The following is a 21,795-nucleotide window of genomic DNA, read 5'->3' on the forward strand; positions in this document are numbered from 1 at the left end:
AGAAGCTGGTTTTCATTTACAAGTGCATTGATCAGTGAGCTCTTCCCTGCTCCTGTCTTCCCAAACAGTCCAATGTAAATGTTCTCTTTTTTGTCATATTCTTTTAAATCTGAGATCTTGTTTCTGCAGGTTAAGGACAAACATCTTCATTGGATAGATACAATAACTTTGGGCTAAGTGAATGTTACTTGTGTTAACAAAAAGTTACAGACAGAATTTGCACAACCACATGTGATCTAACTTTACCTGCCTAACAAGCTATTTCAAAAAGTGAAGGAGTTTTGTGACAGCTAAACCACTGCCACATGTGAGCCTGTCACAGATTTGTTAAGATTCTTATACTAAATGATTCATCTTGTTTTAAAAAACAAAATAATGTATTGTTGGTATTGACAAAGTAACAACTTAACTTGTGCTGTTCATTGATCGCAGAATTACATTGACTTCATGTTTTGAACAAGACTTTTTAACTGTTCACACATGTAATGAGTTCCAGATAAAAGTCTAAATTGTTAGGGGGGCAGCTGAATGGCTCATTCAGTTAAGGCACCACACCACACTGTAGGACATGGATGAACCTCACTGCCTTGGATAGAATCTGGACTGTGCCTGTGCTGACAGTGCTCCATAGCGGTTGTATAGGAATTATGTCGCCCAGGGCATGAGAGGGTTCAGTCAGTTCACAGTCCATGTTTCATCAGTATCTACAGTGTGATAAAAAAGTATTTTTCCTCTTCCTGATTTCCTCTATTATTGCACATTTGTCAAAATGTGATATTAGACAAAGGGAAACTGAGTTAACACAAAGCACATTTAAAAAATTACTTCATTTATTTACTGAAAAAATGCATCAAACACCAATATCACCCCTGTGAAAAAGTAACTCAATCAACCAATTAACCAAAATTAATTGATAATTAGATTCAGCTGATTGAACAGAGCCAGGCCTGAATGCAGCCAGCCCTGTTGAATGTAAACCTCACCCATATAGCGTGTTAGTTTGTAGTCCTAAAATCCGGAAGTAAGTTCGTTTTTTTGAACCCATTAATACCACCACCATGGATTTCGAAGCTGTTGTGTGCTTTTAAAAAGTAAGTTGCTCACAAGTTGATATACTGAAACTACAACAATGGTCGCTTTCTGGGAACCGCCACTGAAGTTTCCATACTAGACCGTCTGCATGCAATAACCTTTGTAGTTTCAACATAGCAACTTGTTAGCAACTTACTTTTTGAAAGCACATAACGACTTCTAAATTCACGGTTGAGATATTAATGGGTGTAAAACGTGAAACTCTCTTTGCCATATGTTAACCATAGACCTTATTTTCAACTGAAAACTAAATGCGTATGGGAAAAATGAATTGGAAACTTGCTGAGGAACCCATGGCGGAAGTAAGGTTGAGGCCAAAAGTTTACATACACCTAGGCTCAGAGGTGGGTAGTAACGCGTTATATTTACTCCCGTTACATTTACTTAAGTAACTTTTTGAATAAATTGTACTTGTAATAGTAGTTTTAATGCAACATACTTTTCACTTTTACTCGAGTATATTTGCGAAGAAAAAATGTTACTTTCCGTTATATTCGGCTACATTCCGCTCGTTACTTTTATTTTTTACCCATTTTTTACTCAATGCACATTCTGTTTGTTTCATTCTGTCAGAGAGACTTCAGCCAAAGAGGCTGACTAGTCTTTGCTTTGGCGCTGTCATAGCCCCACATGACTCCGTTTCACCAATCAAACGTAGCCAGTCACAGCACACAGAAGGATGAGTGGGCGACAACAATGGCTGAAACAACGGCGGGTGATTCGTAAGAGGCAGAACACCCCTGACCTCACGTTCAAACTATGTTTTACTTACAGACTACCAAAAACAGTAGTTACATTATGCGCTGCCTTCTTTGTCTGCCTAGAAATATGGACATTTCAGCCTACAAGAACTCAACTTCGAACTTGAGAAAATATGTGGCGGTAAGTTGTAGGTTAGTTTTGGCTGTGGATAGCTAACTATTTGACTGAGTGGTCATTTATTGTCTTGGACAATCGTTTGTGAAATATACGCGCATCGGTACCTTCCAAAATAGCTGTGCCTAATACCACACACCTTGTTTACGGCGTTGTCGCCCTTTTTAGTACAGTCTGGCTTGATTGACAATTCATTTATTCAGTAGGTGAGAGTATAAGCTTTCTAACGTTATAACGTTATAACATGTCTAATTTTGCTTTTGGAATAGCGTTTTTTAGGTCAGCGTAACCAAAAATTTTCTTATCGCATTCACTTATGCATTCACTCACGAGATGAGGTCAACTATTATTCGTAATTTCTTGGGAAATACTATTATTATTGAGGACTTCTGGGCATAGTTTGCTGATAGACCTAGCTGACATCGTTTTCTGAATCAAAACAGAAGCGGATTGAACTGTATTGTTGATTTACTGTCTCTGTCTCCATCTACTGAACACAGATAAGATTTCATCATTGCTATGTAAGTAGGCTATTAGTGTTCAAAATACTTCGGTTATATACGTTATTGTTACGTCCCTCCGCCTCAGGTGGGGGCGCTGGCCGTTTGGACACGTGTGTGTCTTGTTAACGTTAATTGTGAGCACCTGTGGCGGTGCCCTTTTAAGAAGCCTGGAGTCGGCTTCTCAGGAGATGGGAGTTTTTTCTCCTCACCTCTCGACCACGGCCGGGTCTTGATTTTATCTGGTTTTGCAGCTATTTTAGTATTCCTTATATGTATTTAAATAAAGTTATTGGTTAGTTTTGGGAAACCTTGGTGTCGGCATCGCTTATGTTTGCGGGGGCTTGAGAGCAACCGTAACAGTTATTTTTGAAATTGTGTGTGTTTAAATACGTTACTGGTATTATTGTGGATATTTCACACTAATGTAAGCGTTAGTTAGTAGTGTAATAGTTTTTGTGAAGCATGCAACAGTCATGACGTGAGCGCTGGAACATTGCATAGCATACATAAAGTTTGTTTACGCTAAACCGGAAGATCTGCACGTCCGCGCAAGGCATCATGGGACTTTGGAATATTGTGGATAAGTGCAATAAGGTACAATAATGGTGCGACAAAGCATTATGTTTTCCACATATAAAGTTTCTGTTTGAATTTGAGCAGGCTCCTCTTTGTTGTGATGATGAGTCTATTTTAATGGATATATCCCCTGTAGCCTCATTGATATTTTTTCTGTCAACGGAGGGTTCACCCCAACAAACTGATGAGGTATATAGACTTAACAGAGTACAACAGAAAACGAAAATCCTCCTCTTCTGACGAACCTCCTGTGTATTGTTTTATTTAAAGGGATATGATTTAGGCCATATTTGAATTTGTACATGGCTATTTTATATTTTGTTTATTTCTATTGGACTAGCATTTAAAATTTTATATTTTGGACATTTGGAATTTTACGTTCATCTTGCTCTGCTTATTTCAACATTAAATCAGATTATATGAAGTAACTCAGTACTTGAGTAGTCTTTTCACAAGATACTTTCTTACTCTTACTCAAGTAATTATTTGGATGACTACTTTTACTTCTACTTGAGTCATTATTATTTTAAAGTAACAATACTTTTACTTGAGTACAGTTTTTGGCTACTCTACCCACCTCTGCCTAGGCTAAAGATATTCAAACTCAGTTTTTCACGACTCCGCACATTTCATTTCTTTTAGCAAGTCAATTAGGGCATCTACTTTGTTCATATCAGAGGTAATTTTAAAACAACTGATTAGAGACAGATTTATTTCAGCTTTAATTCACTATATCAGAATTCCAGTGGGTCAAAAGTTCACATACACTTTGTTAATATGTGGTGGCATTGCATTTTAATTGCTTAACTTGAATCAAACGCTTGGAGTAGCTTTCCACAAGCTTCTCACAATACTTTGCCGGAATTTTTGCCCATTCCTCCTGACAGAACTGGAGTAACTCAGTCAGGTTTGTGGGCCTCCTTGCTAAGACACACCTTTTCAGTTCAGTCCACAAATGTTCTATGGGATTCAGATCAGGGCTTTGCCATTTGGTTGCAACTTTGGAGGTATGCTTAGGATCATTGTCCTGCTGGAAGACCCAGTTGCGACCATGTTTTCCCTTTCTAGCTGATGTCTTGAGGTTTTGCTTCAGTATTTCTAGATAATCCTCCTTCCTCATGATGCCATCTATTTTCTGAAGTGCACCAGTCCCTTTCCCAGCAAAACACCCCCACAACTTGATGCTTCACAGTTTGGATGGTGTTCTTCAGATTAAAAGCCTCACACTTTTTCCTCCATACATTTTGCTGATCATTATGGCCAAACAGTTGAATTTTTGTTTCATGTGACCAGAGAACACTCCTTCAGATGGCTAGGTCTTTGTCCTGGTGATCACCTACAAACTTCATTCTGGCTATTTTATGATTTTATGAACTGTTTGGCCATAATGATCAGGTACATGATGTGCAGTTGGAAAATGGTTGAATTTAGCCGAACTTTGCCAACTGAAACTCAAGTTGGCCTACAAAACTCATCTGTAAACATTAACAATCAGAGTGATGGTCACCTAAGTTCCTACAAACACATATCACGATCTAACTGAAATTGCGAGAGATGGAAAAAATATTTGGAAATGTATCAGTCTGGAAAGGGTTACAAAGCCATTTATCTCTAGATAGAGAACACTTGTAAGAGTGGTGAAGAGAATGATCCAAAACACAAAAAAGCAAGTCCACATCTGAATGGCTGAAAAGAAACTAAATTTAAGTTTTGGAGTGGCCTATTCAAAGTCCTGACTTGAACCCAATAGGGATGCTGTGGCAGGACCTGAAACAAGCAGTTCATGCAAAAAAAACCTTCCAATTTGTCTGGATTAAAGCATTTCTGCTAAGAGGAGTGATGTGAAAGACTGATATCAAATTATAGGAAGTGTTTGTTTTCAGTTATTGCTGCCAAAGGTGGTGCAACCAGTTATAAATGTTAAGGGGGCAATTTCTTTTTCACATGGGAGATGTGGGTGTTTAATAATAATTTTTTTCATTAAATAAATGAAATTATAATCTAAAAAATGTGTTGTGTTTACCCAGGTTCTTTTTGTGTAATATTATATTTTGTCTAAAGACTTAAAACCATTCAGTGTAATAAATATGCAATAACAGAAGACATCAGGAATGTAGAAAATACTTTTTCACAGCACTGTAGGTGCCTGCACTGGTCACTCAGGTGACCATGGACTGCATGGTAAGCCACCTATGAAAGATTTGCCTCTGACTCTTTAAAGAAAAGAAGTAACTGATGACACCATCTGCGGTTGCAGATAACTGGACATTCCAAATTTAGGTGGGAATTAGATAATACAGCCTCACATTGCTTGTTGAATTTATCTATTTAAAAAAAAAAATATATATATATTGTTTTATAACACAAGAACTTATTACTTTAAGTCTTTCAGAAATTGCTTGCTCTGTCCCTTCGTGCAGGAAACACCTTTGAGTTTGTCATAAACCTCAGATATGGTTTGTTTTCCATCTTCTAATGCATCTTCACCTGTTAAGATACAGTGGGAATCACTGTGAAAAACATGCATTATACAGTTGAATTTGACAGATAAAGGAAAAAAAGGTCGAGTGAAGGGTTGTGGTCTAATGATATGGGCTACATTTTGCTGCCATGGGCTGGGAAATGTTTGGAAAATAAATGAATTAGTCCTAGTCTACAGATTTCTCAATGTTTATTTATTTATTTTTATCTCTCTTATTTAAACTCCAATATGAACAGGTACTCAGGATTTTTTTTTCAGATTTGTATTATAAAAATAAAAAAATGACACCAATGGCATTCAAGAAAATGTGGGTTTCTATAAAATGTAGGTAACACTCTTATGCTGGTAATCAATTTGCCAAAGCCTGTGAAAAATGAATGTTTGGGACATGTATGTTTTTTTAATCCAGTTTCCGTATATGGTCATTTTTTGATCTAGCTTAGTACCCTTGAATCTTATCGAATTAGCACTAATATAAGATATCAATAGCTGAGTTCAATATGAGGTACTGTAAGTTAAGACACTCACATTTTAAGAGAAGTTCTTCCATCTCATATGAAAACACAGTCTGTCCTTTATAATTCAGCTTTTTCCTCTTTGATTTCAGATCGTCTTTTCCACAGTGCTTTCGTTTACCTTTTTGAGGACCTGGAAAAGTGTGTGTGTTTGAAGGGGTGAATGAAAACAAGAATTTATGCATGTATGTTTATGAAAATGACTTCTGATCATGTAACAGACACCTTACTACACATATATTCTCATAAACTAGTAACTCTGCAAGCATCTGTAAGCATTTACCACACAGAAATTAATTTACAGTATATTAGCAGGCTCTAAAAAATCCAAGACTCTTGAGAAACACAGGAAACAGTTTGCCCAGTATTCATAGTGCCTTGTAATGTTACATAATTATATCCTGTTTGAATGCCTCCAAAAACTTCACTCACACTTCATGGATTCTTCCACTTGTCTGTCAGCTGGTCCCTCTGATCTTTCCTCACCATCGTCCAATCGCTGCTGTCTTGCTTTAAGAGAACATTGAAAGCTTTATGTCAGGGCCTTGAAATAAAACATTTTTTTCATGGTAATGTAAGTTTGTTCATGAAACTGCTGTCAATTTGCTGTTTCACAACTGCTTGATATTTTTCTGTCCATGCTGAATTCTTAACTGGTGAAAATTATGTAAAGAAAAAACATAAAAATATTTATCTTACAGTAAGAGTTAGCTAATCTTCTCACTTTTCAGCAAATTCCAGTATTTTACTGGCAATTCTCTGTAGTTGTGGTGCCTTGCTAGATCACTCTGGTAAATCTACATAATACTATTTCATCATCGCACTTTCCCCATTTTTACTTTTTAAAAATCCAGCAGTAATATCAAATATTCAGGTCATGTCAAATACAGTGGCCAGCATTTCACTTATCTTCACAGGCACTGTAACTGAATTATCACAAAGTACAGGGATTGAGAGGGACTGTATCTTATACTGGCAGTGATGAATAGGAATTCTAGTAGGAATTCTAGGCAGTCAAGGGATCAGCCCCAGCATACCTCCACAAGATATTCAAACCCTACATGCCAGCCAGATCCCTCCATTCTGCTACCTCAGGACGCCTAGCACCTCCCCCTCTTCGCACCTGCACTTCCAGAACACGTCTCCTGTCTCTTCTGGCCCCACGATGGTGGAATGACCTCCCTGTGCAGGTCAGAACAGCTGAGACACTGACCCATTTCAAACGACGACTGAAGACTCACCTCTTCAGGCTGCACCTCTCCCCATCCCTCTCTTCCCCCCCTGTAAATGACTAAGCTTAGGGTTGTAACTAGGCAGCTGTCTTGGAAATAATTTACAAACCATTTTTTGTACACATTTGTACAGGACCTATATTCAATTTGCCGGACAACCAAATCACTTTAGCCCTCCTTCACTAAATAATATGAATCTGATCTATTTTACTTACCACATTTATATGGCACCAGATTTAGTCCATGAGTCATTGAATCAAGCTCTCTGATCCAGTGGAGTTCCCTGTGATTTAGGTCTTCAACACAGACCTTCTCAATTGGATATACAATCAGATCTTCAAGACAATGGTCATTGTTGGTGAAATGATCGGGGATTGGCCGATGTTGGCGATTTCTTATAGAACTTCTGTGATCACTGAATCTTCTTTGGAGTGTGGTTGAAGTCTTCCCAACATACTGCACTTCACATTTTTCACACTGGATGATGTAGATGACACTTGGTGCCTTGCATGTCAGATATTGGGTGATGTTGTAATGTTTTCCTGTAGCTGTGCTCTGAAATTTATCAGTGCCCTTCATTATATGCCCGCAGCAGATGCATCCCTGGGATTTACACGGTTCAACACCCGTACGAATGCCTGCAGTCCCGGAAGAAGGACCTGCCTGAGCCATGGGAGCAGTTTCTGGAGCAGTCTCCTCTGTCCTGTGTTTCTCTGAGGGGAAGATGGGGTGAAAGAAAATGATGTATGTGCGTACTTCCACATGGTGTTAGTTATGTGACTCACCTTCATTTGTCTATTAAGTCTAAACTGTGAGGCTAGTGACATTTCTTTAACGTAATTGACATTTGGAATATCTACATTTACTATGTTCCTGGAGTTTATAGTGTCAGCCTCCTTGATTCAATCAAAGAGATTCAGACAAACCAAATTTAATTTAGTTAGATTCTGCCAAATGCTCAAATTAGTGTAGGGAAATGGGGCCTTTGTTTAAGAATAAAACATCTTCAATCGAGAGAGTCTGTCTTCTTGTCCCCAACCTTAAAATCCTGACCATTTTAAACTTCATTTATGCATTTTTTAAGGATTAAGCAATTAAGTCATTTAATTTATTTTTTGTACTGTTGATGGTTTATATAGAAAATAATTTTTAGATAATAATGCATAGCAGACTTACAAGTATTCCTAATCCAGCATGGTTTATTTAAATGTTCTTGAGTTCATAATATAGTCACTGGTCTTCAGTCATGATCTGGGTAAGTTGAATCAGGTCAGCATAGTGCTGGGCCAGAATAAAACCATGCTCTACCCTGTCACTATCACACTGTGGACCACTGCAAACAATGCACAGTGTTACTTGCTAAACCAAAATATTGATTTTGTGATGACATATTTATGAGTTTGTTTGCCAAATAGCAATAATGAGGCTTTGGTGTCTATCTTTCTAGGTTGCAACATTAATGTAGCCAATAATGGATTGCACTGGTTGATTGCCGTACTGTTACGGTTGTTGGATTACAACCTTTTTGAGAATGAACACGGAAGTTTTAAATCTTTGGAGCTCCATTTGGATATCATGGATATTATATCAACACAGTAAAAACCAATTAAACACACACACATGTAATAACGATGTGTATCTTGTTTGTGTTCAAGACCGTGACCCAAGGTCAGTATTGTACTAAATAGTGTTTATTGCAGTGCCACCTGAATAATTATTTAGCATGACTTAAAAAACTTATGTTAAATGGAAGTCGCTCCAATTTGTGACTTTGAATACATGTATCAAAATGTGATTTTTTTCCAGTTTTTTATTTTTCTGCTTCATACGGAATCAGAGTTACAAAATGAGGTATCGCTTGATGAGATTGAGTAAATATTTCTGCAGATAAAACTGTTTGAATATTGTCTTTTTGCAAAGCACAAATTTTGTTGTGGATTTCATCCTTGCTTATAAAATACACCCTCAAACGACGAACAATTTTAAGCAATTTTCTTATTTTTGTTTGCCCTTACCCAGTGCTTGCTGTGAATTGAATATTTTTGATTAGGATAGCGTTTAAACCATAATTTCATGAAAATATTAAAAAATACATATTTCAGGTTTAACCATTTGTTTAGCTTTAATCCCTCAACTTTTTTCTATTTTTTTTGGCATGACTCCCCATTATCATGTAACCTCACAACACTGATAACTGCTCTCCCTATTGAAATATAACAACAATACTTTGAAGAGTGCCCATAAGTTTTGATAGCCCAGGGTTCCCACTCATCCTGGAAAACCTGGATATTTATCGACTAGTTTTCCAGTCATGGAAAACGCCTGGAAAATTAGAAAATTTACAAAATGTCCTGGAAATATTTGTGAGGTCCTGAAAAATTGTAGACTAGACTACAAGCTACTAAACAGTATATTTAGTATTTTTCTCCGCTTTTCTCATTTTCATTAGCTGCTGAGAGTACATGGCAGCACAAAGTTCTGAATGGTTATGGTACTTGCACATTGCCCCCCCCCCCAAGTCCACCACCGCCATTGGGCTACCATTGCCCATGTTTCATGTCTGTAAGTCTAAGTCATGGAAATTGTCCTTGAAAAGTCCTGGAAAATGATTTCCTAAAATGAGTGGGAACCCTGTAGCCCTCAACAAAAGGTATTTACTTCCTACCGGGCAGCATCCCCCAGTACCTTGAATATGAATGCTTTGAGAAAAATGGCTGCCCCCTGTCTATCATCCATCCATCCATCCATTATCTATACCTGCTTATTCCTGGTTAGGGACGCGGGGGGTGCTGGATCTCATTGTGCCTTGGGCGAAAAGCAGGAATACACCCTGCACAGTTTGTCAGTCCATCGCAGGGCACACACATCATTCACACACACTCATACCTATGGGCAATTTAGAATCTCCAAGTAGCCTAAACTGCATGTCTTTGGACTGTGGGAGGAAACCAGCATACCTGGAGGAAACCCACCCTATCAGTAATGTGACTGTTAAATAGTAGTGAAATTACCTAAGTTGGTCAGCTGGATGGGGGAAAACTCTGGAATACTGAGTCTGAGTCTTGCGTAAATGGAGGGATATAAAATAGAAACTTGTTCAAGCAAGAGGTTGATTAGGTAACTACTGTGCAGCCATCTGTCATAAAAATCAATCAATGAATAACAAAAAAAAATCTTGTCCGGCCGGTCTTGCCCCCCCTGGCCCGGAGCTCCAGCCTTAGACCAGCTAGACCAGCTGGGCACCCCCGCCTCCTGCCACTATTGACTTTCCATAACAAACAGGTGCCTGCCCGCGGCACAAGGGTTCCCCCTCTGAGTCCGGTTCTGCTCAAGGTTTCTTCCTGCTATCAGTCAGGGAGTTTTTCCTTGCCACTGTTGCCCTAGGCTTACTCTCTGGGGGGCCGGTTCTCTGTAAAGCTGCTTTGTGACAAAGCTCCTTTGTTAAAAGCGCTATACAAATAAAAATTGATTGATTGATTGATTAATTGGAAATCATACTTTATCAGTCACTTTATCAGTCACAATAAAATACAGTAAGGTACTACATATTTGACTTTGTTGAGACAGGAAGTATGTTGATTATGTGATTTTAAACCTGTTAGCCAGATAAGTTTGATTAACACTTTATAATAATGTCTGTTAATAGATCATCAGTAAGGCATTTGCTCAGTATCTACTCACAACTAATAAATCATTATTCCTACATTTACAAACATCTGTAAATGTATTAATTAACATTGTTATTTAATTAATGTAGTTATGCATTATTTCCCAACTATTTCACAGTAATTGTTACCAAATTATTAACTGTTGTCAAAGTTCATGCATAATTTGCTAAACACTGTAAAATATATTGAAAAATTACTCATCAAACAAACAATAAAAATGCAATTTCAGAGCACAGCATTCTCAACACATCTCAGTTTGGCTAAAAACAAGATAATATTTCATGTGTACTTTAGCATACTCTATGTTCAGCACTGCAGGCAAAGTTTCTCATCTCTGCCAGTTCATTTTACAAAAATATTCTTATTCTGCCACGAGCCAACAGAAGGGTAAATAAAGAGCCTAGCACTGTATGAACAGAATTGGAGACACTTAACCAGTTGTGATAATTTACAGTGTGCTAATATGCAGTAAATATTTGACCGTTGACGGACTCACCAGTGTTTCAATGAAGGAACAAACTCATGTAGTCTTCACTTGTTGTTTTTCAAGCCTTCCAATAATTTTGAAAGCAACTTGCTCACTTTTATCATCTCCTTTCTATTCAGCAAGTTTTGTTTTCTAAAGTACCCCCCACCCACCTGTATTTAATCTGTTTCTTTCATTACTTGCCACCTGATCATCCCCTGATTCAATTAGCTAAAAAATGTTCTCTCCCTCCAGTGGAGCTGCTCAGTGGCCAACAACAGAGGATTGTGGTTGTACTGGGCAGCTCCCAGGTGTGAATGTGTATGAGTGTGAAGCAGGGCGTTCCTGCAAAAGAGCATCCATGCTCAGTGAACCTACCCTGGGTAAATAAAGGTTAAATAAAAAATAAATATTAAATTAGGGTGTGTCCATACAATGGGACATAATTCACCTTTTGCTAAGCTTGTTTTCATAGAACAACTCATCACAGAAAAATATGTTTGCTGCCAGTGTTTGTTTAAACAAATCGTTATCTCACATGTCCTTAGGTAAGGGACTGATCTGTTGTTGGGGTGACGGATGGCTTGTTAGTCTTTTATGTAATGAAATTTTTCCAAGGCCATAAATTGTTTTGATTGGTTTAAGTGAAGGTCTTTAGACGCATGGGTCATGAAGGAAATATTGTTACAGACATGAGGACAGCAGGAGATTAGCCGCAAGCTAATGAACACACTTCTAGAATGTGTGCCTGGGGAGGAAATTATGAATGATTAGTACTAAAATTACAAAAACACTGCAACAAGTGTGTTATGTATATGGATTGTGTTTTGTGTGTGTATTGTGTATCTATGTGCATGCATGTGTTCGTGTGTGTGTTTTTGTATGTCTTTGTGTATGTCTTTGTGTGTGTGTGTTTTTGTATGTCTTTGTGTGTGTGTGTGTGTGTGGGTTGGCTGGCTGTACTGCCAGCAGGGTGTTGTGATCGTCTAAGCGAGCCATTGTATGTCGGGATGCCTGCAATCTCCCTCCTTCAGCTTCTGCCGCTGGCCACCCCAGCCGGGGTCCAGGAAGCAGTGTGTAAGTCTTCTGTGGTCAGTACATAGCCTCTCCCCCACCAAGACTCTTACTATGCCTCCTCGTGGCAGCCCATGGTAACTGGGGTTTCGCGAACCCAGGCTGAATCAGTAGGGGATCTCAGAGCTGCAGTGGTCCCTAGAGGTGTTCCGCCAACCACTGTCCCACTGCCACGTGGGTAAACTATTGGAAGGTATGATGGCTAGGGGAGTAAACCCTGAGTTCAAATCTGCAGTTGGGGATAGGCACAGGCGGAGTCCAGCAGACCGGACAACCGGAAGTCCCCTGCAACCCCAGCCAGACGAAGGTCGTCATGAGCTCCTCATGCCACTGGGAGTATGTCTGGCGGAGTGAAGATGGTGGGAGTGAGGACTGCGCACCCACACCCTCACCCCAATCCTTTCCCTGCGCAAGCCCTTTGCTCCACCCCCCACCCCAAAGCCCTGTGGCGATATGGAATGGCAGCAGGTACAGGCCAAGGATGTGGCAGGGAGTGCCTAGCCAAACCATGCACACAGTGGCAGTGTTGTGATGGAGTGGTGGTCGTTCAGATTGCGGGATAGAGTAGCGTCTCTCCTCGGCAGCTTCCATTGCGTCTGAGCAGCCCCACACTGCTCACCCCTGGCGGGGAAGGACCTAGAAAAGGTGGTCCAAAAATTGTCTGCTCCCCCAACTCTGGATGGTAAGCCGCAACCGTCGGAGCATCCCTCTCTGCGGTCAAAGAACCAAAAGAAATAATTACTTCTGTCAGGACCACTGTCATCAAGTAGAACTTTATTGACAATAAAGGCAATACAGTTATGTTTGGCGGTATGGCTCTGTTCTGGAGCTCTCCCGCCAACCACGCAGCCCGCGTGGATAAGGCCGGGAGGCCAGCAGCCAAACCCCCCCTTAGGGGGTACACACAGAACAGATCCAGCAGCAAAGCAGTTTTTAACACATATGAATGGAGCAAATGCAATTTCTTAACATATAAGGATGGAGCAATACAACTTCTTAACACATAGGATTGGAGAATGCAAATTCTTGACGCATGGGGATGGAGTTGGGGTGGTGGAGGGGATTTACGAAGCAACGTGCAGCGCTTGCATGCAGGAGGAGCAGCCGAGTAGAGGGAGCCTGTTTAAGTAGACCGCCCTGTTAGTGAATGTACTGTGATAGGCGAACATCACTCAGCTGAGCCATCAGCTGATTCGGCCGGAGCGCTTGACTCTCGTGACCTGCCAGAACTACGCGATGCTCCATTTTCACATTGTTTAGTGGAATGTCCGCACGCTCCTGGATATGGCTGGCTGAAACATCTGACAGGCCCCACCATAGAACAGCACTTGTGGCCCAATAACATTGACATCGCAGCACTCAGCGAGACCAGGCTACAAGGAGAGGACTCCCTGACAGAAGTTGGTGCGGGGTACACCTTCTTCTGGAAAGGAGTTCCCGGAGGCACACGCCGCCTACACGGAGTGGGCTTCGCTGTGAAGACCCATCTGCTGCAACGCATCCCAGAATCCCCCACTGGCATCAACGAAAGGCTGATGACGTGGCGCATTCCCCTTACAAAGGGACGCTTTGCCACCCTCATCAGCGCCTATGCACCAACCCTGGATGCAGAGCATAACATCAAAGAGGACTTTTACAGAGGTCTTGACTCCATCGTCCAGAACATCCCGGCTACAGACAAACTCATACTTATGGGAGACTTCAATGCTAGAGTGGGCACAGAGCATCTCGTATGGCGTAAAGTAATGGGCTTCAGCTCCTCTCTCTCTGTGTGCGGAACATCGCCTGGTCATTACCAATACCACCTTCCAGATGAAGAACAGGCTCAAAACCACCTGGCAACACCCACACTCAAAATACTGGCACCTCCTGGATTACATCATTGTCCAACAAAGGACAGACAGGATGTTCTTATCACCCGAGTCATGCATGGGGCTGAACGTTGGACTGATCATCTCATGGTCAGAACCAAACTCCACATGGATATTCAACCCCGTCACCCAAGGACAGCCCCAAACATAAAACTCAACTGCACAGCACTGAACAACCCCACCACCACAGGCAACCTCCGACAGCTCCTTGCAAGAAACCTTGATCAAGTTCCGGAGGTATCCACTGATTGATCAGCTCTGTGCACAGCTATCCAGGGTGCAGCCTCGGAAGCACTTAGTCTGCCGAGGAAACGTCACCAGGACTGGTTTGATAATAACTCTATCGAAATACAGTCACTCCTGCAAACAAAACATGAAGCGCACAAAGTTCTCCTGTCCAGCCCTGGATCCTCCACCCCGAAAGCCACTTTTGCTGAGGGAAGAGCTGTGACCCAGCATGCTCTCTGGATCATGGAAGACACCTGGTGGGTGCAGAAGGCACAAGAAATCCAAAACTTTGCAGACTGCAATAACACCCAGGGCTTCTATGGTGCCATCAAAGCAAACTAATGCCCCTGTCCGATCAGCAGATCGGGACACTCTTCTCAAGGACCGTCATAAGATTCTTAACCATTGGGCGGATCACTTTGAGACCCTCCTCAATCACACCAACCCTGTTGATCTTCATAACCTCAATAAACTCTTAAGATCTTCCACCAATCCTGCATCTTGACACTCCGCCACAGTTCTTTGAAACCCGCCAAGCCATTAGGGGCTTGAAGAACAACAAAAGTGCAGGACCTGATGGCATCCCAGCAGAGGTCTTCAAACATGGGGGGTACCTCCTCACACGCCGCCTACACCTCCTGATCACAAACATCTGGAAGTCCGAGATCTCCCGCAGGACTGGAAGGATGGGGGACAGAGCAGTTTGTGGGAACAGCCAAGGAATCTCTCTCCTCTCTATTGCAGGGAAAGTGCTGGCAAAATCATGCTTAACAGACTGGTGGAGCACATTTCGGAAAGTGCTCTCCCAGAAACACAATGTGGTTTCCAGAAGTCTAGATCCACTATCGACATGATCTTTGTCTTACAGCAGCTACTAGAGAAGAGCAGAGAGCAGCGCAAAGACCTGTACATAGCCTTCATTGACCTCAGCAAAGCCTTACCATAAATTGTGAGATGCTCGGGAAACAGCTCTCCAAACTTGGGGTTCCACCCAAGTTTCTCTCCGTCCTGCAGCAACTGCATAATGGGATGCAAGCCAGAGTCCTCACAGGACTCCTTTCAGCAAAGAGGCATCTCAGGCCAAGCATAAAAGTGTGTGCGAGAGAGAGAGAGAGAGAGAGAGAAGCCAGTATAAAATTGTCTCTTCACTGAATCCAAGATAGGCTATACATCCTTCTGAGGAGGGAAGGACAACAAGAAATAGAGAAAGAGACCGATCGAGTAAGAGAGAGAGAGAGAGATCAAGGGAGACAGAAATAAGGAGGGAGGGAATGTAAAAGAGGACGTTTCTTTCCACAGTGGAGGAAGGGAATCATAACGCTGTCCTGCAGACGGAGGGGTAACAGACAGATCTCCACCTGCCTGCTGCACACTTGCACAGTAAGTAACGTCTGCAGCTCTGCTTTCAGTGGAAGGAAAGATGGGCGGAGGACGTGTAAAGGCATTGGTAGCAGCTCTGAAATTGTATTAATTAAAAAAAACATGAATGGAGGGGATGAGTCGGTTTTATTTCTCAACTGTAGCATTTATCTCCTGCCCTCTTCTTTTCCTCTCACAGTGCTTCTTCCTTGCATCTGTCTGTCTTTTATTCCCGTATTTTAAGTGATTTTCTATCAAGGTAGTAAATATTAGCTAAAGCAATTTTTTAATTAATTTTTCTCATATGTATAAAAATCTACATTTTTATGCAAACTGCAGCACATTTTAAACTGAAAATCAAGCAACATTTACTAGATTGGGGTGATCTTAATCAAAGTAATAACATGTATTTGGTTCAGGCAGAAATATGTGGGCTGTAGCTTATAGAAAGTAATGAAAACAAAGTAATGAAAAGTGGTGTTTTCTTGCATGCATTATTGTACCATGAACATTGAATCTGCAGGAAATTCCAGAAATTTACCAGCTCATGCCTAGTGAAAATATTTGGATTAAGCTCATAGAATAACGTGAAAAGTGCCTTATGGTAAATGTGTGTTACCAGCCACCAGCCTCAGACAGTCAGTGCTCTTTGGAAACATTAAACAAGCTGTCAGGAACGTGAGACTTTTACTATGGGTGACTTCAATTACCCCTCTATAAATTGGGAATTGGTGGCAGGACAAGAAAAAAGTGAGGTAGAATTTTTAGTTGTTATCAATGTCAGCATAGTATGTCAGTCAGCCTACAAGAGGGGAATCAGTTCTGGATCTGGTGCTAAGTAATGATCCTGACAGAATTTGTAGCATAGAGGTAATCGAGGCACTTGGGAGTGGGACTAGCGATCATTCTGCAGTCAGTTTTAATATATTATGAAAATTAACAAGGCCATCTCTACCAGAATTTCACATTCTAGATGAGCCAATTTTAACAAGATGCAAGCAACTTGAAGTACTATTGACTGGGTGCAACTTCTTGATTGTAAGACTGTGATTGAAAAGTGGGGCAGGTTCAAAAGGGTTATAATTGAGGCACAATGCAAGTTTATTCCAAAGGTTATGAAAAATAAGTTGAAGAAGCAGTCTCCCTAGGTAATGAACAAAGTCATACAGGAAAGTCTCATGAAAAATTAACTGTATAAGATATTTAAAAACCACAGCACTGAGAGTAATAAGGCTGAATACTGTAATATGTGCACTAAGGATAAGAAATAACTACGGGAAACCAAGAGGCTCTTTGAAAAGCAAATTGCCCAAGATGCAAAAAGCAATGCTAAACGTTTCTCTCAATACAGTAGTAGCGTTTTACTAAAAGAGAGGCTACTAATAGACTGGAAGCCATAGTCAGTACTCAGAATGTCTTTGCAGATATTGAGATAGAGGATCAATAAGTACTGGAAGCAAGGTAATATAATACCAATATATAAAAAAGGGGATCGTACTGATCCAAGAAACTACAGGCCTGTCAGTTTAACTTGCATTACATGTAAAAAACTAGAATCTATCATTAGAGACAAATTAGAAATGTTTCTTGAAAATAACTACATCTTACAGCATGGTTTTCACAAGGGAAGGTCATGCCTGGCAAACATTCTGGTATTCCTTGAAGAAGCTACCAAGTGTTTTGACTGTAACATGGCTTATGTTATCATATACTTTAGATGTTATGTCATGTTAAATGGTATTTAATTTGTGTTTGTATCTCTATATTGTACTGTGTTGCCAAAGCTGTTCATTTCTTTTTACTGACAATGTACCTGTTTTTTCTTCCAAATAACTAAAATGAAAACAATTATGTTTGTTGTAGTTATTTCATTCATCTATTCATCCCTTTTCTGTACACAAGAAGGTAAATATGAACCAATATACATTATTTTCTCATTTTGGGAGAAACACTGCTTAAAAGCATACTATGCATGATTTTTACCTAGAAAATATATAATAACCAAGGTTTATCTATGATGCACTGCAATCTGTCTTTACACACTTTCTCCAAATTTGTATGACTTTACCTGTATTTGTCATTCTAAAATGTGTTTGGGATGTTTCTGGGCATGGCTTTTCTGTGTGGGGATGGGTGGGTGTGGCTACAGAGCCTTTGGTTTGGGATCAGATTTACAGTTCATTGCTAGCAGTGCAATGGCCCAGATACAGCAAAGCAAAAAGACAAGCCGACAGAGCTCGCTCAATATAGAGTTAACCTTGAGATTGCTTTTTCTTGGTGGCGTCAGCTGAATTTCATCACGAAGATGAAAAGCGACAGAAAACAATTACATTACCTCTAGCTATCCAGGTACGGTTGCCAGACTGCCAATCTGAGTGTCTGGTTTTCAAATTATTTGTACATTTCTGATTCGTGGTCCCGACCAGACAGTGTAGGTAATGTCAGTCTGAGCAATTGATGGGAGAAATTCAGCGGTAGGGTCTAATGAATTTGTGTGTCAGTGACTCAGTTGGGTACTCAGGGGTGAGTGGGCAGGGTTGAAGATGGAGGAGAAGACTTCTTTGATAGTAAACACAGGCAACGAAATCCTGCATAGTACGCCTTTAACACTTCTGGATAGTTTATTTTTAATGAAAATCAGAGTGGCGTCAAAGTGGTGTTTTACCTTCATGTTCATAAGAACATTTGTAACCCCTCTTCAAACACTCCTCTAAATTTCTAATCACTCAATTATTTTTAAAAAAAGCTTCTTTTCAAAATAATAATAAAAAAATGTTTTACTCAAAAAAAAAAAAAAAACTGCATGGCTGCACTCATGCATCCAACAAAAGACACTGAATTCATGCATTACATGCTGACTGGAAAAGATCCTGTTTTTAGCTGACAATGCTGCTTCATGGCCTAATGTAGCTATTGTCTGAAAACAAGAAGAAATTATTTTTTTGCAATGAGAAAGAAAATCAGGGTGAAAGTATATAATATGTATTACCGGTGCAATAACTTCTTAGTATAACATATTCACTTTGGTCACTTATAAACGTCCGGACTATTCATTTGTCAGTTTCATTCCATTATATTCCATTTCAACAACATGTCTTCCAAATAACATTTACCAAATCGAAACTGGCTTATGATTTATGAGCGTAAAAAACGGGAACACCATCTAGTGGTGAATCAACAGTATTGGACATGTGTTTTATTATTAATTCAAACTGATTTAATACAGTTCATACTGTACTGTATGTAATATTACATGTCCTTTAGCCTCATTAGAAATCTTCCATCCATGCTGCTTATTAAATACTCTGGTTGGTAACAGGTGTTCTCGGCACTATATTACCGTGCCAAACTCTTATTGCTACAGTATTGTACTTGGTAATGCACCTCAATTAATTTTCATTGAGATGTTTTGCTTTCAGCTGTAGGAAGCCACTGCTGTTGATGCAGTAAACATATACATATATATACATATATATGTTTTGAGAAGTTGAAATGCTGATAATTGTCAGAACACTGCAATGGATGATGAACGTTCTCTCAAAAACATATTCAAACATAAATTAAAATGCAGATTAGAATAGTTCTTCCTGATATGATTATGGTTATGAAAAAAAGCAATTCTTTTGAATATGACTGGTAGATTAAATGTGAAATTGTGATATGCAGTTCTGCTCTCAAAATGTAATGCTTTCCATGAACTTCTTGACAGCATTATAACATGAGTTTGCCCCAAGTCAAACAAATAAACAGCTTTGCTTCTTTCTAGGTTTTTCAATCCATTCAAAGATTTCAGCAGAGTCAGAATGTAATGAGAAATAAAACAAAAATGATTACCCAGAACTTTGGGTGGTCATTGAACTATTTGTTGGTCAGTGTAGCACTTTTGAATAATTAAAGATAACCTTGTTTTAAGAAACAGAATTGTAGGAAACTAATCTGAAGGAAAGGAAAAGAAAACTTTACAATTCTCCAAATAAATAGAAGTCTAGACTGAGCTGAGAAAAGGCACACTTTATTAAAGAAGACAAAAAGGAAAAGAAATACAGTGATGGGAGAAGCAACATCAGTTGTATAACATTCAGTGAAGATTCTAAAGACTTCTTGGTGTGGATGAAGTCTTTACACAAGTGCATGAGATAGATAAGTTACACAACTTTGCCCAAGGGATTGATTAGAGTAGTCGGGAGAGGGAAAGTTTCCCTGTTGCCAAGCAACCCAAGCTTGTGGCCAGGCAACATGGGCTCCTGTCCTAACTGGGTCAGGTTTGCCACAGAGAGAACTAGATATGTTTTTGACATCAGGCGTCTCCCTCCCCACCTACTGTCAGTCCCAGAACAAACTTTCTTTGTACATTCAACATGCCCTGGCTTCTCTAAATTATAAGTGAATCAGACTTAAATTCAAGTAACAATTTAGCTATTTTAAAAATTGAAGTGATTCATCTGGCAAACAACAAAACACACACAGTACAGAATAATTCCCTTCTTATACTGGGTACATTCTACTTTATGGATGATTATTGATATGATTACATAATGCAAAAAATTACTGAATGGAAAAAGTAAACACACAATATTATGGTTATACCCCCAAGAGCCCCAGTACCCCCAGTTCCCACTACAAATCCCACACAAAGAAGTCATCACACACTGAAATATTATGATTAGCCTACATTGTCATACACCAAACTAAACAAATAGTTATTTTTTTAAACTACTTTCATTAAGCCGCCACTGAAAATAAGAAGTGCAGAAAATCAGTGTTATGTTTAAAATGACGAAAAAATGTATATTAATTAATATGAAACTGTCTAAGGAACATTTCTGCTTTACTCTACTGAACTGAACTGATGAGTTCACTTGACTGTAGTTATTCAACACAAACAGCATTGGTGCTGCGTGTTCATTTCAGACCACTTTTCCCCCAAACTCAGAGATGGGAATCTGTGACCTTGTAGCACAGCGAAGCAGTGAATGAATTAAAAGAGCACACACATCCCCCCTCCCCTGTGCACCTATTATTTATTATGTTTAGATTTGCTGGCAGAATCAAGAAGGTAACATACCGTAGGTAACTAGCTAGAAAGATTAGCACTTGGCACTAAAATAAATAGCTATTGTTGTATATGTAGCTATACATACTGTGCTTGACTTAGGAGTAAAATATTTAAAGAGGGCCAGTTAAACTGTCAAATCTCTCTCAACTGATCAAATGTCAGAATTCAGTATTCAACATTAAACTGTCATTAAAATGTATTAAAGAAAACCCTGTTGATTTATCAAATTCTTGTCTAGTTTTTAAAGCTGAATGAATTATTAGTCAAGCCCAGTGGTGTGGTGATTCTTCAGGGAATATCTGTATACACGTTGACAAACAAAATAGTCATCTGTAACTTTTAAAATACATGTTTCACAGCACCCTCATTGTTTGGGTGTAGGGTTGCAAAGGATTGTTAATTTATTTTAGTTAATTCCCATATATTCCCATTAATTCCCACAGAAAGTTTCCACCCTGAATATTCATGAAATTTTGCAACCTTATTTGGATGAGACAGGTTGCCATGGTGATCTCAGCTGGATCCGTCATCCGCTTTCGGTGACTTAAAATATCTTGAGGCCTAAAGAGTCACAGCTTCGCTTCATTGTCTCCATTTCTTCTGAAACATCTGGAATGAAGAACAAATCACATCGTTTGAGATACATGCAGGCAGATATGCCATTCTAAACAAACCACAGCACATACGACAGCTACTGTAGGTCTTTACATGACCAGAGATTTTTGTGCACATAGGTGGGCTATTGACCAGAGTGACTGCCATGTAGGACAATGCAACCTTATATCTGTGAAAATTAA

The 21,795-nt window shown here is 39.7% G+C and overlaps 2 protein-coding genes across 12 annotated transcripts in view; both read right to left on the minus strand.

Moving 5' to 3' along the window:
- Positions 1 to 8,086, minus strand: part of LOC135235873 (nuclear GTPase SLIP-GC-like) — a 130,675-nt gene extending 122,589 nt beyond the window's left edge. Inside the window, exon 1 of one of the 3 annotated variants that reach the window (XM_064301876.1) lies at positions 7,492 to 8,086. In XM_064301876.1, coding sequence (XP_064157946.1) covers positions 7,492 to 7,948 — 457 coding nt within the window. In that variant the 5' untranslated portion in view covers positions 7,949 to 8,086. The remainder of the gene's footprint in view (positions 1 to 7,491) is intronic. The other 2 variants (XM_064301865.1, XM_064301856.1) reach the window with 2 other exon arrangements.
- Positions 1 to 21,795, minus strand: part of LOC135235920 (nuclear GTPase SLIP-GC-like) — a 200,763-nt gene that overhangs the window by 72,180 nt on the left and 106,788 nt on the right. Inside the window, exon 21 of one of the 9 annotated variants that reach the window (XM_064301989.1) lies at positions 19,939 to 21,607. The exons of the other annotated variants lie outside the window; for them this stretch is intronic. Coding sequence (XP_064158059.1) covers positions 21,543 to 21,607 — 65 coding nt within the window. The 3' untranslated portion in view covers positions 19,939 to 21,542. Of the gene's footprint in view, positions 1 to 19,938; positions 21,608 to 21,795 lie in introns of those variants that run through there. 9 annotated transcript variants of the gene reach the window in all.

This window comes from Anguilla rostrata, chromosome 1 (assembly GCF_018555375.3).
Source record: "Anguilla rostrata isolate EN2019 chromosome 1, ASM1855537v3, whole genome shotgun sequence".
Lineage (NCBI taxonomy): Eukaryota > Metazoa > Chordata > Actinopteri > Anguilliformes > Anguillidae > Anguilla > Anguilla rostrata.